The sequence below is a fragment of the Chlamydotis macqueenii genome, chromosome 6 (assembly GCF_036417535.1).
Source record: "Chlamydotis macqueenii isolate bChlMac1 chromosome 6, bChlMac1.mat, whole genome shotgun sequence".
NCBI classification, from domain to species: domain Eukaryota; kingdom Metazoa; phylum Chordata; class Aves; order Otidiformes; family Otididae; genus Chlamydotis; species Chlamydotis macqueenii.
Window position 1 is genome coordinate 21,295,427 of NC_141561.1, and position 17,195 is coordinate 21,312,621.

General features: G+C 37.9%; 1 protein-coding gene across 1 annotated transcript in view; it reads right to left on the minus strand.

Moving 5' to 3' along the window:
- Window positions 1-15,194, minus strand: part of ABCB11 (ATP binding cassette subfamily B member 11) — a 50,666-nt gene extending 35,472 nt beyond the window's left edge. The window contains exons 1-6 of the mRNA XM_086750552.1: window positions 15,145-15,194; window positions 9,558-9,660; window positions 5,216-5,237; window positions 3,743-3,790; window positions 3,599-3,647; window positions 1,418-1,659 (exon numbers count right to left, since the gene is read on the minus strand). Coding sequence (XP_086606678.1) covers window positions 1,418-1,659; window positions 3,599-3,647; window positions 3,743-3,790; window positions 5,216-5,237; window positions 9,558-9,633 — 437 coding nt within the window. The 5' untranslated portion in view covers window positions 9,634-9,660; window positions 15,145-15,194. The remainder of the gene's footprint in view (window positions 1-1,417; window positions 1,660-3,598; window positions 3,648-3,742; window positions 3,791-5,215; window positions 5,238-9,557; window positions 9,661-15,144) is intronic.
- Between the last annotated feature and the right edge of the window lie 2,001 nt (window positions 15,195-17,195).

Genomic DNA, 17,195 nt, shown 5'->3' on the forward strand with positions numbered 1-17,195 from the left:
TGGCAAGTCAGCTTGTTTTGCTAACAGGGGCATTGTTTCCCAATACTGAGCCTATGGCTAGCAGTGGCTGGTTTGCTTGCTGTGCCTGTTGCACAGGGTAGGGTTTCCTGGCAGTTTCAGGAAATGCTCTGCGTCCTGGAGCAGCCCTGCAGTCTTTGAGAAACCCCACCAGACTGCATGCTCGGAAACAGCACAGGGGAGAGGGTGTTCCAGGGAAGAGCTGCCCAACAAGTTTTCATTAGGTGTTGAATGCACTTGCTTTGTGCCATTTTACCAACTAATAACACTCAGATTTAAACAGTGCTTAAAAGAGAGAAATGAGGGCTGCTAAAGTCAATTTAAGTATTACTTTGCAACATAATCTTGCTAATCTGAAATGATCATTTCTTTTAGCTCAAGTAGGAGTATTAAATTACTCCTAATACCAGTGAAGGGCATTGAGTTGCTGCTGTTGCATTTAGATTACTTTGAAATAGGCGTTTCAGGTCGTTACCGATTATGTTTTCAGATAACTTTTTAAAAAACATTCTGCAGAGGGCAAATTTTATTCTGTTTACCCAGAATTTGGTACACTGAAATTTTAAGCCAAAAGGGAACACTATGCACCTGACCCGATCTCTTGCAAAAAACAATCACTGAAACAACTCAAGTGCCTGACACAGATATCCAGTACCACTTTTAATGCTTTAATGTATCCTGCCTGGTCTGGAACAGAGGTTTGTAGCAAATCCTATATTCTATCTGCCAGCCCTGTCTCGCAGTCCTGGCTTGGACAGCCTGGAGCAAATAATTTGGCCCCAGTCACATACATCTAGGAATGTGAATCACTTCCCATGTGCTCTCAATTAGAGAGACCTTTAGAAAAGTAAGTTTTAATTCTAATTAAATATCTAATTAAATGTCACTCTGAGACTCTTAGAATGATGCACTGAAAAATGAGCCTTAGGAAAGGTTACCAGTTCAAATATGACTTTGACAGATATCTGTATGTGAATGAATCATCTAGACTCCATTTATTACAGTTAATGGTAAGAAACAGGCCCTCTTATAGGGCAGTTCATCTGACCTGCCTTAGACATATCCCACAAGCTAAGATGAATTGCATCCTGGAAGTGGTCGTTTCTCTCCAATGACTAAAGTTTAGCTAACTTGCGTGGAAGTCAGCAGGTACCTATAGGTACCTAAGTCCTAACGAGAATGACCAGAAGTCATTATTACCTGCAGTGTCATCAGAGAAAACAGATTAGTGAACTCAGATGTAGTAGTATTTCTAGCTCAGAAACAGGACTCTAAAAAGAACTATGTCCCCTTTCTGCTTTATGGGTAGAAAATGCGAGGTTTAAAGGCTGAAGCGGATTTTCACTAGCAATACATTCTCTGACAAGCCATAATAACAAAGGAAAAGAAACAAACTTACCCACATCTTATTGTGGCGTTCTTTTCATTCTGATGAATAGTACCATTAATCCAGACTATGGTGTTATTTACACATGTCTTGCCTGGGTCTTTAAGCTCTTGCATTTCAACATCATATTCAATAAATGTGTCTGCCATTGCACCAAACACAAGCAACACAGCTGGCTGGGCTACTCCATGAACAATTGCACAGAAACTACCAACAGCCATCATTAAAATTTCCATAGATGATGAAAATCGAAACTAGAGAGACAGGAAAAAAATATGGTCTCTTCTGAGAGGCAGTCTTCATGCTGGTTGTATCCTGATAAATCACTAATCAGGTGGATCAGATACAAAATCATTCTCTTTAAATTTCAGAATTATCTTCAATACAGAAAGAAGACAAATCTCTCTCTCCAATCTAATCTAATTGCACCTGTGATTACAGCCTCATAAATTATTATGAGCTCCTTTTAGTTGACAGTGGAGTCTGACCATGTGAATGAATGTATTACTGTATAACATTAATAGCTCAATACTATTCCACATTATCATAATTCCAGAAACTAGCTAAAAGATCAAGAATAGTAATTATAATTCATAGATATAGTCTGCTTTGCAGATTTCCTGTGGGAACAGAGGGAGAGGAAAGGGAGGAAAAAGCCTTAGGGTATTATTCAGAGCCTCTGAATAGAGTTAGACAATTTCTCAAAAATCTGGGGTGCTATGGTAGAATGCCAACTAAGCATCTCAGAGCAAGTTTTCATAACTAATATTGTAAGATATGTTGGCTGAGCCAGGCAATTCTGCTTCGGCTCTTTATCTGGGAGAAATGTATAGAAATAGGACATAGTATGCAGTAAAAAAAGCATTGAGCTAAGCCCTGTTACCTTACATTTGCCATGGGCCAAGAGCATGCACACGTGCAGCTGGTAACTCAGCTAAGATACAGCAACTTAAGTTACTTTTGCCGTGATTGTGTGAAGTCTGATTCTCAGGTTGAAGTCATGCGTAAATATATAGATCTAACTGTCCATATAGAATATGAGTCTCAAGTGCTCTATATTTTGGAATAGGATTGTAAAGAGGAATCACAGCCTGCTGAAGAACCTGTCCAGGTTCTGTAGGTGCTATAATGTGTCTAAGAGAAGAAAGGGTGGGAATTTGGAGCACATATGGAAAAGAGGCATTAGGGCAGAGACAAGATAAAGGGAAAAACAAATCAGTTAACATAAAAGAGAAATAAATAAGGCTCTTTCTACAAAAAAAAAAAAAAAATCAGAAGAAAATCGTAGCACCCCCAATGTTTTGCAAACCTTGCTCATAAGAAGTCTAGGAATCTCCTTGATTTAAAAAAAAAAATAAATAAATACCCAGAAAATGCACAGATGTGAGATTTAATCTCTCAGCATATCTGATGCAAACATACTGTGTTTACCAGCTGCACTTTAGGAGTTAAACATCTGTGCAAAGCAGGCTACAGAATTCAAACCCCTCTGCTTGACAGACATAGCCCTCTGTGTGGGCAGACTGTTCTCTCCACCCAACAAAGAGCTGAGATACTTAGCCAGGCAGAGTACAAGCTACACAGATGTAACGGCACTAGCCCAGTACTACAGTCAGGGCCATATTAGTTTGGTCACATTACAGGCTAATTGCTTAGGCTACATGCCAAACAGAAGCAGTAAAACCTCTTTGCTGCATGCTGCTGTGTCAGATATCTCTCTACTACATTAATTTTAAAATTTAGATGCACCCTATGGGATTCCAAGACCCACCAAAGACTAGACATACCATATGGTATTGTGCATTCCCAATACGCATGGAGCAATCACAAGGGAGCTAAATTATCTGCCAGATATCACAGAGGAAATTTTTGGCAGAAATAAGAATGAACCAAGGTCACCTAGATCCCTGCTGTGAATCTTGACTCTTTTCCCCAAATCTACCTGTAGGTTCAATATAATGTTCTTAATAGACAATGATGACACAAATATCGATAATCAATACCAAGCTGACAAAATGACAAAGGGTTCTAGTAAATTCTCATTGACTTTAATATCAGGATTTCATGCCAAATGGTTTAATCCTTAAAAGTTCGGCTTAGTCACATCTATTCCCCCAAGGAATTGTATAGATTATTGTCATTTATTCTGCAGCACAACACACATAAAATATTTATAGCCATTGCTTTCATTACCAGCTGAAAGAAGCCAACATGAATACTGTTTTCTTTCTTTCCTGATGACCTTCAAGAACAGAAAACATAAAATTAAAAACTCATGTTTTAGTACATATTTTGTTCTATATGCAAAGATAGTACACCGAATTGAACTTAACTCACTTTTCACTTTTCTTCTCTATAAAAGGTTCTTCATGTGCATAGAAATTCCTAGTAAAAGGATAAGATTTTACATTAATTCTTTTATTCTCCAGGTTACTTCTGTGAAATTACATTTTATTTGAGGTATTTTGCCCAGAATTTTAAGAGACAAGCTGTTTCTTTCAGATTTCTTTGGAACCAGTGATTTGATCGTTCTTTTAAATTTTAGACAGGGACTAGAACGCGGGTTAGATTAAAATAATCTGAAGGTTTATGCTTTGTTTTATAAGCAGCTCCTCAAAATAGTGTTGATATAATACGGATTGTGGGTTCTTGGAGGTCAGTTAGAGAAAAACCTACTATCCAAATTGTTGGCTAGTCCTTTCTTTAAGACAGAGAAAGGTCTTGTTCCCGTTCCCTCTTATATTGCCTGTATGTTCATATGTCCATAGTAGCAGTAGAATCTCCTACCCTACCATACAGGGTTTTTCCAGTGCTCACATTACGTGTTGCTACGCTGTATGATCAGCTAACATCTAAAGGACTAGCTGTACCGTTGGGGATGGGATCCATACTATAGCAAGTAATCATCAGCTGTGTACATTCAGTGATGAATTAGTAGGGATTTTGAATTTGGATATTTTTTCAAATGAAACAAATGAATTCAAGCTATATTTTTAATTAACAGTTTTCAGAAACCAGATCCTAGAAAGCCTGTAGGAAACTTCATAAGTGTAGTAGGTAGTACCATATGTGTGTTACATGTGAAAGTCCAACAGAACCTGGGTTTCAAGATACGTGCGAGGACCGTGGTAGACCCTGAATACTGGGCTGGTGCTCTCTGAGATGGGCAACCTGACCAAGACAATTATTAAGAGGTGCTCTTGCTTCCTCATCCTAGGAGTAGTTCTTAGACTGTGTACACTGTGTCAGAAAGAGCAAGCACAAATTACAGCACCCATTAGGATGTCCAGTCTGCTACAGAGTTTTCCCAAGATCTAGAAAGAGAGAGGCTCTTAACCCCATTCAAATCTCGTATTATAGCTGAAGGTCAAGATCTCTAAGTAATTTCAGCTTTTAACTATCCAGAATTTTATGTTTGAATCTTAATATTTGAGCTCAAATAATGTGAGCTAATTCCTTTTAAAGTCTCACAGTTAAGCTTTAAGAAAAATTAATCAAGATTGATTAAAATTTCTGAAAAACTATTTTCTCAAACTAAAAGCACTGAAGAAAGACAAATTTGAATATCAAAAACATTTTCAGAATAAAGACTATATTTTTTTTTCTGCCATTATTCTATGTTTTTAAAGGTTTCTAGGATTGTTTTGGTCTACCTGTGTTAGTTGTATCAAACAAGGCTGTTCAACTCCCAGAGAACAGCTTTTCATTAAATAACATATATTCTGTAAATCTGTCAATTTGATCCGATGACATTAACTTCTTTGAATATTCCTAGAAATAACGGTTGTTCCATTTGTGTACATGACTTACTCTGATTTCTTGAAGCTGTTACCTGTTAGGGAAAATAAATGCACAGTCTAGTTAACAATTATTGTTAAAGTACATAATCTTCTGCAGACATGTGAAACAAACCCTAGAACCCCATGAGATCTGATCATCACAAGATATAATTATGCTGTAGGGGAACTCCTTAGTCCCCAGAATTGGTCTGGATTTAACTCCCTTTCAACAGATGTTGTTAAGGATATCACACAGCTTATGTTTGCAGGGGCCTCAAAGAAGTGTCATCATAAGGGCTGATGGAGAAAATATTTGCTATGCATCACATGACAATGAATAAAGAGCTAGATTGGATAATCTAAGGGCACTAGGCATAGGCACCTAGCTCATTTACAATGCACTTGGCAGCTCAGCATGAGGTTCAGAACCACGGTACGCTTTTCAAGTAGTGTCTGCTTTCCTTGTATTTAGTGACACAACATCGAGCATGCACAGGCCTGTCTCACAGAGCAAACACAGAGAAGCTTTGCATCACAATTCACAGAGGGTGCAAAGAAGTCACTGCAACCACAAATTTTGCCTCCCATCATTTTCCTACCCAACAGAAGAAGGCTTTTCTGCTATCTCCAGGGTTTTTCATTTCCCAAGGCAACAATGTTGGATGGAAATGGTCTGAATTTGAGACTGAGGGAACAGCTTATTACATCTCCTTTTGGAGGTTAATAAGATAACTTTATTTGGCTGTAGCTAACAATGACTCTATTGTTTTTATTCTGCTCTGTTTGCTACCCAGGGCTGGTAAAAGATTCTTTCAATAAGGACATATGTCTGTCCCAGGAATCCCAGACATTTTCCAGCAAGGTTTTAATTTGTAAAATTACTATTAGAAAGATTCTTTTGGTGTTAGAAAAGAGCTGGTTGTGAAGGAAAAAGAAACATCTGTTTGCAGTTTTTTAAAGTTTGGTAGCTGGTAACAGCTGTAATGATTTGAAACCATTCCTAGAAGATTCTCTAGGGTTTATCAGAAAATATAAGGTTTAATGAGAGCTTCCTTTGCAGGCTGGTAATGCAAAATGTTTTGCAAAAAAAAAAAATTAAGGAATTGGCTACTGGGAGGAAAATTGGTGGAACAAAAGAGTCTGATGAAATAGCTTTCTGAGTCATATCAATTTAGTGTGCAAAATAAGCATTCTCTGAAGGTGAAGAAACCCTAATCTATGAACTTGAAGAGGGAAACAAGTATATCAATGGTATTCAAGAGTGTGAGATACTGTGGGCCAGCTCTTGCAGGCCAGTAGTTTTTAAGCAGGAGGAGAATTTGGAATGACGTTACTTATGCTTAATTTGAAAGAAAGAAACAGATGAGTAACAGTTCACACTGCTACAATTGAAAAAAAAAATAGAAAAAGAGGACAGAACATGATTTTTATATTGAAAAGGAAAGAATTTAGGGAAGATGAAAGAATTTATTAACCCTAAAGGAAAAAGCTATAGTAAGCTTTGAATAATCAAAAAATTCTGAAAAAGGAATTAAGGCATTTTAAAAAAAAAATTTAAATCTGAAAAAAGCACAGAATTAAGGAAAAGCTGAAGAACATTGCCAAGAATTTCAGTTTTTACTGGTATTGTGAGAACACAGTAGAAGTTAAGCCTGAGGAAACCTGATACTTGATTCAAGTAATGAAAAATTCTACTAAAAAATCTCCCAACTAAAGCTGGCTCTTAACTACACCCACAGATGTGGTGTTCAAGGGTTGATCCAGAGAGGGATAATTCTTACTAATTTGTACAAAAGATGGTTATTGAAACAAACCTCACTGGAGATTACAGACCAGGAGAGATCAATCAGCAGAATGTCAGTAGGGTTTTAAAGCAATGATGTTTGCTTTGGGAAAGGTGCTCTAGTAGCTCAACAAACTGCTCACTAAATTAAGCAGAAAACACAGTGCATTTCCAAGGAAACTGAGAAAACAGGGGCAAGCTCATTTGGATAGGCCAAAAAAAAAACCTTAACTGTGAAAAGAGGAATAGCTTTGGTCCCAATACAAAGTGTTTTGCCAAAATCCCATAACAAATAAAAGCGACAAGAGCATGAGACAAACTAATAGACAAAAAACAAACCCTCAAATTAGCTAGATAAATCTAGGCAATCTGGGAGAGGTTCTAAGTAAATGGCTGGAAGAGACAAACAGTTTTCTGTCCCAGCAGTAAAAGGACATACCCCTTTACCTATTCACTCCCTTTTTTCGCCATTCCTTCCCACCTCTCCGCCAGAGAGGGCAGACTTTCAGAAAACGTTCACATTGGTTTCTTTCACAGTCATAGAGCTGAGGCTGCTGATGCTGTGTTGCAGACTTTAAAATCAGTTACAGAATCTAGCATGATAGCTTTGATTTTAACAACGCATTCAAGTTACTCGGAGAATATTTTCCTACACTGTCATCTTACCAGCCGTAACAACAGATTTGAAGTTCCTAACAAAAACAGACCTTTGAATCTGTTGAGCAGGAGATTATCAAGTCTTTGAGAATAATCTCAGCAAACTGAAAGAGATTTGATGAGGATGGTTAAAACCTAAAGAAATTACCTGGCTAACCATGAGACAGAAGGTGTGAACATAACACCTTCTGCATATGAAGCTCTTGTTCAGTTTCTAATGTCAGACCAAAAAAACCCACATGTACTGTCTTCTAATGGAACAGCTGCTTTTGTGTTTGCAGATATCAGTCAGTCTCTACAAAGATAACCACAATCAAGACTTAGGTCAGCCTCAGACTGAATACTCCAAATGCATTCAAACTCTATTGTTATGCCAACAGTCCTATGAGGCATCCTATTACAGATAAAGATTGGAAGGAAATGCAAAACCCAAACAATGAATTATACTAGATTTGAAATACAGACTTAACATAAATCAGCAACTATTAAGTTTTAAAAATAACAGCAGACATGACAGATCAAGTTATAGCTGGGACACTGTGCTGTTATAGAGCAGAGAGAGAGGCTTGAAGAGGGCTCTCATTAAAAATCAGTTGAAAGGTCTTGAAAAAGTTTGATTATTGTCTGAAATTCCATTATATACATGGTTACATGAAGGATTTTGCTGCATGCCACAAATTTTAACAAAAGGGAGATGTACGGTTCCCATGGAATGAAAGAGGCTGAGGCTGGACCACCTTAAACCTTATCTGTTGTCTAGTGCCGTAGTTGAGCCCTGATCGGGACCAGACTACGCAGTCTCTCTCTCACTGCCCCCACTCTCCAAGAGAATAGGGGGAGATGATATAAGAAAAACAGCTCGAGGTTTGAGATAAGGACAGGGAGAGATCCTTAAAGTTACTGTTACGGGCAAAACAGACTCGACTTGGGGAAAACTATTCATTTATTTCTAAAACTAGCAGAAGAATGAGACAGGGAACAAGATAACCTCCCCCCAGATGAAGTGCTACCACCTTAGCTCCCCCCCCCTCCCCCCCCCCCCCCCAAAACAAAACCAGAACATCTAGGCAGGAGAAAAAATTCACTGTAACTCAGTCCAGTATAGTTTGCTTTATTTCTTTTTGTTGTTCTTTATTTCTTTTTTTTTTTCTTGAAAAATAGTTCCAAGAGAAAGGGACAAAAGTGCGTATGCTTAGGGAATCTGGTGTTATCTGAGTGGTGGAAGCATTTTGTGAACCCTTTTTACTCTATGTGAGAAACATGTACATTGCATTGTATTGCAATTTATCTTCCATTATGTGCTACCATTTTGCTTTCTTTTGTACTTATATTTAACACCTCCCTCTTTGTCTGCTTTTCTCAAGTCTTATAAATAGAACTCAAAATGTTTAGCAGTTTCTCTTCATGTTTCTCCTTGACTCGTGCTGCATTTGGATTGGTGAAATGGAAAAGTACACATTGCAAAGGAAAAATGGAAGAAAAGAGGAAAAGCTCTGATGAGAAGGATGCAGATCTTCGCATAGCAATAGCTTATAAGAATTCTGACTAATATATGTATGAATACAGATATATGTGTTTGTTGAAAGCAGCTCTAGAAACTATGGAAGACAGAACTCCCCCATGCCCCCCCCACCCCCCAAATAAAGGCCCTTTACTTATACACCAAGGTGCTGAGTATAAAAACCTAGGTACATACGCTGAACTTGTAGGCTGTTAAGTAAAGAATGTCTGTAAGTAGGGATTGTTATATGTAGTTTTTATAGAAAAGTTGTTTTGCAGACAGCGTAGCCATAACAGTAGGTACCACATAACTCTCAACTTATTCCAGAGAATATTTGCTTTATATTCTGTAGACTAGTCGCTCTACTTAGGCCACCCACCACCTATTTTACATGCTTTATAAAATAAGCTGACTGAAGAATAAACTTCTTACATTTGCCATCCAGGTCAAAAGCATAGTTATCCTCTCCGAATCTCTTGATGCTACGCAGAACAACAGGGTTGGACATGATGATTAGTTACTTAGATCAGAAGTCCTGAAGCAAGGCGGGAGGGGAAAAAAAAAAAAAGATACTGTCAGCATACGTTTGTCTGTGAACATTCAACAATATTACGTTAAACTCCTGCTTACCTCAGTTTTGCCCTCATTACCCCAGGGCAATGCCACTGATGACAGCGCAAGTTGTAACAGAATAGATGTCCCAGACACAGTGAAATTACAGAGCAGAAAAACACCTCAGAGAAGCAAGGCCAACTCACCCCTAAGTGCAAGGCCTCTGAAAGGCTTCAGTGCCTCCTGCCTCAAGTGAGGGCTGCTCTGCAGGGCTTTACAGCCCACTGCAAACATCCCTGTATAAAATAAACTACCACTTTTGTGCAAGTGCCACCCGTAGGTTATAGACTGAGATATTAGCACAACAGATCCTGCTTCAGCTATGAGGGAGTGGCGAGCAGGAAAACTGCCCCTGCCTTGTCCCATCCTGGCTGGCAACAGCCAGCAGGACCATGACTGGGGGACAATTAGGGGGCAGCAGGGGTGACCGGGGGGAACCCCAGGGCCACACTGACATCTCCAGCATCATCACAACCAGCTGCGCTCCCACAGCTCTCGGCTGGGATAAGTCACCTGGCAGATCTGCTCCTCTGGACAGGTTTATTCCTAACTAGTCACACTGACAAGCTGAGCAGATGTCATACATGAGAAAAAATAAGAAGACAAAGTTAACGCTTTTTTGTTAAAGAAGCACTTTTGTGAGGCAAAATCTGCTGGTAGTCCTAGTTTTGGCCAGGCAGGCCTGGCATCCAGGATGGCACCTTGGGAAAAGTGCTGCAGAAGCCCTCCCCAAAACAGGCCCTTTCGTAACCAAAGTCATTTCATCCACACCTTTGTTGAATGTAATCTATCCCAAAGCATAGTTACAGTACCTTATTCCGGTCACTAAATATCAACATTTGTATGTTAATACTTTTGTGTAAACCCCTCACAAGCTCTCATTTTAAGCGTATTACAACACATTCAGATATCAAAGCCTTAACACCTTTTACCCAAATAACACAAGTCTTCTGTGTAAAAGACACATTTCCAGGCCTATTTGGGTTACACCACCTGACTTTCCAGCCAGCTGTGTTTTTATCTATTTAGCCCTCTGAAGGAACCGCTTACTTTCTGCTAATAGTACTAAGACTACAAAAATCCTTCATATTGGCAACAGCTGTGTGATTAGCCACAGCCCGCTGTTCCTTACAAGTGGGAGGAGCTGAGAAGCAGCTTGGCTCTGAAATTACCAGACAATGAAGGAAATGCACCCATTCCTAGATCCAAATGGAGCAACATAGCAGAAGCCAGTCCAGTGGATCAGGATGCATGTGTGACTTTTGATAATTTCACTTCCCATAAAGTCCCAGCTTTTAATTTTTGTTACTTTTCCCTCCAAACTGGCTTTCAAGACTGCTGACTCTCAACCAAGCCCTTCTCTTTTTTTATCCTCTTCTCCTGAACTTTATGTGTACATCTCTTGGCACATCACTGAGTCATCAGTAAGTCAGACTGGAAAGACCAAAGTCTCTTGATTAATTCTAAGCATCCAAGGCAAAGTTCGATTTTTCTTGTGTCATTTTAACTGATTTTTATTAAAGATGCCTGAATAACTCTCCAGGCAATTAGTGGTTCACTGTCCTTATTGCAAAATTATTTTTTTCCTAATGACTAATCTGATTTCTACCTGTCATAATTTAAACCCCTTACTTCTTGTGCAATCCACCAAAATAATAGTTAATTTCCACTTTGTAAGTAGGCTATATTCATTTGAATAATACTAGAAAGTCTCCCTTTTCAGATGAAGAAAGCAAATAATTCAGTTTTCCTTGGCAGAGTGTATTTCCTAAACCTCTGATAATTTCCAATGGTCTCCTCCAGATTCCAGCATATCTTTCTTGAAGTGATGAGTACATACCAGCACTACGGCACCAGTCTTAGCAACACTGAGCAAAGGAGGAGGATTATTTCACATTTCACAAATTATATTCCCGTTTATGCAACCCAATGTGACACTTGGTTTTTTTTTAACAGAAGATCACGTTGTTGATTCACATTCTGTTTGTAATCCACCAAAGCCACTCATTTTTCGCAATTTGCTACAGAGCCAGTTGCTTTCCAAACTATATTTTCACATTTGATTAATGCTGCCTGCTACTGTCCATATTTAAAAGCATCTTACATTCTTCAGTCCATTTTACCTGTTTGTTAAGGAGATTTGACTTTTAATCTTATCTGCAGTCTGACCTCCCTTTATGTCATGATTAAATTTAATAAGGGCATTCTCCATCGTTTCATCCACATCATTATCAATATTACTGGATTATACCAGAAGCAAGACAGATCTCTGCAGAACTTCATTCAGTACATCCATTCATTTGGACATTGTTTCATTGATTGCTACTCTATGGATGTAGTATTTCCTGCCTAGAAGTTTCTGATGAGCAGAGACAATTTATTCATCCAGTAGTCAGTAAATTCTGACCCCCTCACATTCTGTGACCCCCTAAACTGTTACCCAAATCCTCTCCTTAAGTAAACGTGTAAAGCCAAATCACCACTGCAACAGTAAAATGTCTGGCCAGGACTAGAATTGTCACTTACAACATAAAATCACAGGAGCTTTTAATTCATCCCCACATACAGTGAAAAAAAATTTACAATTGTAATCATAATTTTTTCCATTCTCTGAGACAGACGGCAAATAGGCTGAACAAGCTACTTCCTTTGTTAAAGTCTCTACTGTGTGCGCATTTCTAGATTCTCTTTCTGCACTTTTATATAACAAAGAAAGCATGTAACACCTGCTTCTGACCAGAAAGAAAGAAAAGCATCATATACGTATCACTGTTTCACAGGGGACCCATCTACATATCATTACATTTCACTTCAGCTGGATTTGCATCAAGCATAAGGAAGAGGATTTAACAAGGGCTTAATTTCCAGATGACATTATTCCGTTTGTATTGAAATAAACGTGACTTTCCAAAAAGAGCAAGCATATATTGCTGGCAGCTTTAAGTATCTTGAGATTATGTTTTCACTGAAGATGAGAGTGACAATTTTCCCCAAGTGGGGAAAAAAAATTCAATCACTTCTTCAGTGAAAACACAGAGGAGTTCTGCTCCCTCCTGCCTTTTGCTGTGTCTGATTGAAATAGTCTCAAATAGAAGAACTCCAAAAACTGCTTGTTCAAATCATTCTAAAGTTCCAGAAGTTTCTGAAAACAAAAACAAAAACAAACAAACAAAAAAAAACCAAACCCAAAAAAAACAACCCCAAAAACTTCTCAGCCAGCTCATTTTTGGCATTTTGTCAGTGGTCACATTCTCAAGACAATTTTTTTCTATGTCAATTCAGTTGTGAAGTTAGAGCTAGAGATCTGAAAACACAGAATTTTTGCTCCATTTACAAAGTTTGACAGTGGTAGCACAGACTGGGGAGCTGTTCACAGTGATGTGATTCTAAGGAAAATACAGCTTACATATGCAGTTGGCCTAAGGCTGGCCAGTTTTTTCACCCTAAGTATATGTTTTCAGGAAGCACCAAAAAAAACGATGAATGAATAAATTTCTAAGAAAGCCATCAGTGTGAGAAAAATAATCATGTCACAATGTTTGTATCTTTATTAAAGCTTTTCAGATTTTTGGTTCAAATGGTTAAAGCCTCATTGGCTGAATTAATAATACCCAGAAGATACCAATTGCAACCATACATTCATGTTTTCTTCTGCAAAAGTTAGTTTGCCACAATGGTAATTTTACTAGCAATTTGTCCTTAAACATGAAGCCATCATTTTCTTCTAGATCTAGTACTGACTGCTTTGCAGTGTTCAGCACACGAGTAATGGAACTGTATCAAGAAAGCTGAGCTAATAGACAAACTGCTGATTTTACACTGAAATTAGTATAATTGGAAATGTCACCTAGATTATGAAAATGTGTTCTGCTGGAGTAAAGAAGCGATGTTCCTACTGGTTCTGCTATTAAAATAAATATAAACTTTAAGGGTAGTATTTACACACACATTCCAGCAGCTTTAAAATACTTTACAACTTCACAGAAGTATAAACATATTTAAATTAAGAGATATAAGCCATTTGAACCATACTACTGAATGTCACTCCCAGTGAAAAGCTATGAAGTGGTTAAAAAAAACCCCACTGTATTTCTGCTTCAGAAAGTTAATGGATAATGTCATACTATAAATTGATGAAGGCAAAAGTAAAGCAAAGCAAAGTCACTCTCTGCCTGTCCTCTTTCAGCTACTTATTATTTGACTTTGCAATCATAACATCTATAAAAAATTTTGCAATGGAACACTAAAAATCAATCTGTCCTTTAAATGCCAGTATAGAATATCATGCTGGGAAGTCTCATTTCAGTGCTTGCTCTGACACTGTATTTTAATACTATTAAATGTATTTTGCAACTGATTTTTTTTAAGCCTGAATGCTAATGCAGTTTTAAATAATAGGAAAAGTGGAAAAAACCCCAAATGACTGATAGACTTGAATAAGGATTCTAGATACAAACACTTGCTAGAGCTAAACTTTTGGAATGATGTCACTTTTCCAATAAAATTGTGACTGTCCCACATTTTTGAAAGGAAATACATTTTTTCCTGTCTTTTCTAAAGCTCAACACATCAAATACTATCCACATTCTGTCCTGTCCGGCAGGAATCATTCATTAGCTGATTTAAACAGATTAGTATAGCAGATTAGCATGCTGTACTACAGTATTAAAATAACCTTTCTCAGGGTCTGAATGTTTAACTGCGCATCATCTGCGCATACAACATCTTGAGAAACACTGTTGCTGATATCTGCATTAAAAATTATTTAGATAATAGAAATCAGAAATAATAGAAGGCATTAGATCATCCCACCCACCCTTGTGTGTGCAAAATACAAACTAGGAGCAAAGAATACCTCAGAAACTGCACTAAAATGAAGTAGCATTTTACTCTAGACAGTTAAGTTATGGCTGCTAGAATTTTTTTATAAACAAAAGCCTTTAAGGAATTCCAAATCAGATTTAAACAAAAAATGCTAATTTTGCTAATGCTTGGAAAATGCTAACAAAGGAACATATTGTATAGAATGAAGTAACATTAGGATCTGATCCAAAGCCCTATGAAATCTTTTTCAAATCACATCTTTATTCAGATCAGAGCTTTATTAACATAAAGGAGGGAAAAGAACCCAATGAAAATTGTCCCTTAATTTTTCTTTAAAACTAGGTTCCTCAGACATTAATGATAGCATGCAGAAAGTCATTTTGCTTCAAAATAGAACTTGAATGTCTTGTTCTTCAAACAGTTACATTCAAGAAAAGAAAAAAACAAACAAACCACTAATTATGCAAAGGGAATTTAGCATTTATCTTCAATTGTTCTGAAGGAAAAATACAGATACCTTTCAGTTCCGGAAGTTTTCATCAGTTCACTCTGAAACATTAAACATGATAGATTTGTTACTCACCTGTGGCTGTGAAAAATCATCTATTATAGAACAAATTGCAAGGATCCTGTTCAATTAGTCAGTGAAACACCCAACCATTTCCCATCATGTTTTCATTATTCTAACCCATTTGTCAGAACTGAATCTTTAAATTGGGCATCGGCTATTTGCACCTGGGTCAATAACCATGCGGTCACAATGGTTACAGTTCATTGACATCTAATGGAGGGTTTAAATTTGACTAATGTAATCTCACAACATAAAGTCAGGGCACTTGGAAAGCAATTATACATGTGGAGATCATATGGTTCTCTGGGAAGAAAAAAAAGCTTACAATGAACATACAGGAAGAGATTATTATAGCATTATTTTATCAGCATTAGTACAAAATTACTTTATTAGCCTTGCAATAATTCAGTGTACACTACCACCTCTGCAGTAAACCGCAACATCAGCTGAATGATATGAAAATTGTTTCAGAGATTAAGATAAATCCAGATTTAAAACTTGTTCAAAAGCGTTTTTTTTTCCTAACCCATAGCTTGTCCCTCTCCCCATGGCTTCTAATATTTTGCCATTCTTTATTTAAAATGAAGATTTTAAAACCTGGAAGCTCCTGAGTAGTAGAGAATTTTCATTGGACATGAGCCCTCCATGGCTTTTTCAATAAGGGACATAGGTGAGGACAGTACTATGACCTCAGCCAATGTCACCAGAGTTTAGAGGGAAATGGCAAACATGGTTTAGTTCCCTTCTGAAATCACTTCTCACTACAGAGAGCCCTGGCTGATAGAAGATAGAAAGGCAACGCCTTAATCTTAGTGATTGTCAACTCTACTCAAGTTGTCTGTGCACTCAAATTTTCCATGATAAAGCCTCGTGCACGAAAGTGCATCATGATTACATGTAGCTAGCCAGAACTCCACTTTCCTTGTTTAGGATCATTATCATGTTCACAATGACAGCGTAACCAAACACAAACCTGGTGTCTTCTCCCATTTTCTTAACATAAAGAAGTCTACATCTACACAGCACAGCACAGCTTTGAGCATAACACTGTCTGAGATAATGCCACAGTGCTAATCATATTCTCCACCATGTCATAGAGCTACAGAAAAAAAAAAATAGTTACTTGCAGTGCAGGGCACAGGAGTGGAAAGGCTGGAAGAAAAATTGTATGGTGGAGCAGAACTCTGCTTTGCTTCATTCTCCCCTGACAGACTCTTCAGGAGCAACATGACCAAAGGTCATGCAATGTCTTTGCTTTTCAAGGTATTCAAGCAGAGCTCACACTTAGCATGCAAGGAAGTCCAGCATCTCCAGACAAGGCTTAACTTGCCAGAGTCAGAATATAATTTTAGCTTTACACAAATTACTTCAGTCTTTTCACGTAAAGACTTTGCTCATCTAGGAATTTGGAAACTGTGCGCAGAGTGTGTTTCACACTGCTAATGAAGTAGATTAAGGCAGTGATGAATTGGAGCTGAGACCACAGACTACCCCAACCTTTTTGAAGGGCTCTGCTCCCATCTAAACCTCCATTTCTCTCAACTCATCCTTACAAAAAGTCCTGAAGATTAATAAGTTCTGACCTGACTTTATGACGTGGGCCATAAAAATCAATCTGTGCTGAAAAATCATCTGTCTGTATAGAGCAAAGCAGAGAACATACAGCACTCAGTTTTGGTCCCGCTCTCACAGAGTCACCTTCCACTTTTACAGCTGCTAGTGGAAAAACTAGCCAAATCCACTCTATCTCCTCAAGCTCTCTTGTACTTTTGTTTCCTTCTGATGCTCTGGGAAGCAAAAACTCTTTTTTTTTTTTTTTGTTGCTAGAGTCAGCTCTTCAATGAATTAGCCACTGAACTAAAGCAATAGAGAGCAGGACTTCAGTAAATTGAGGAGACTCAGGACAGATACTCCAATCCCTTGTAGGGGACACATGCAAAATCTCTGAATTTTGGTAGGTTATAGATACTATTTAGTTAATGAAAGATGAGGAATACTGTCAGGGTAATTCCTGTCAGTCATGGTCTGAGCGGAAGGAAAACATTTTGCTTACAGCTCATGTC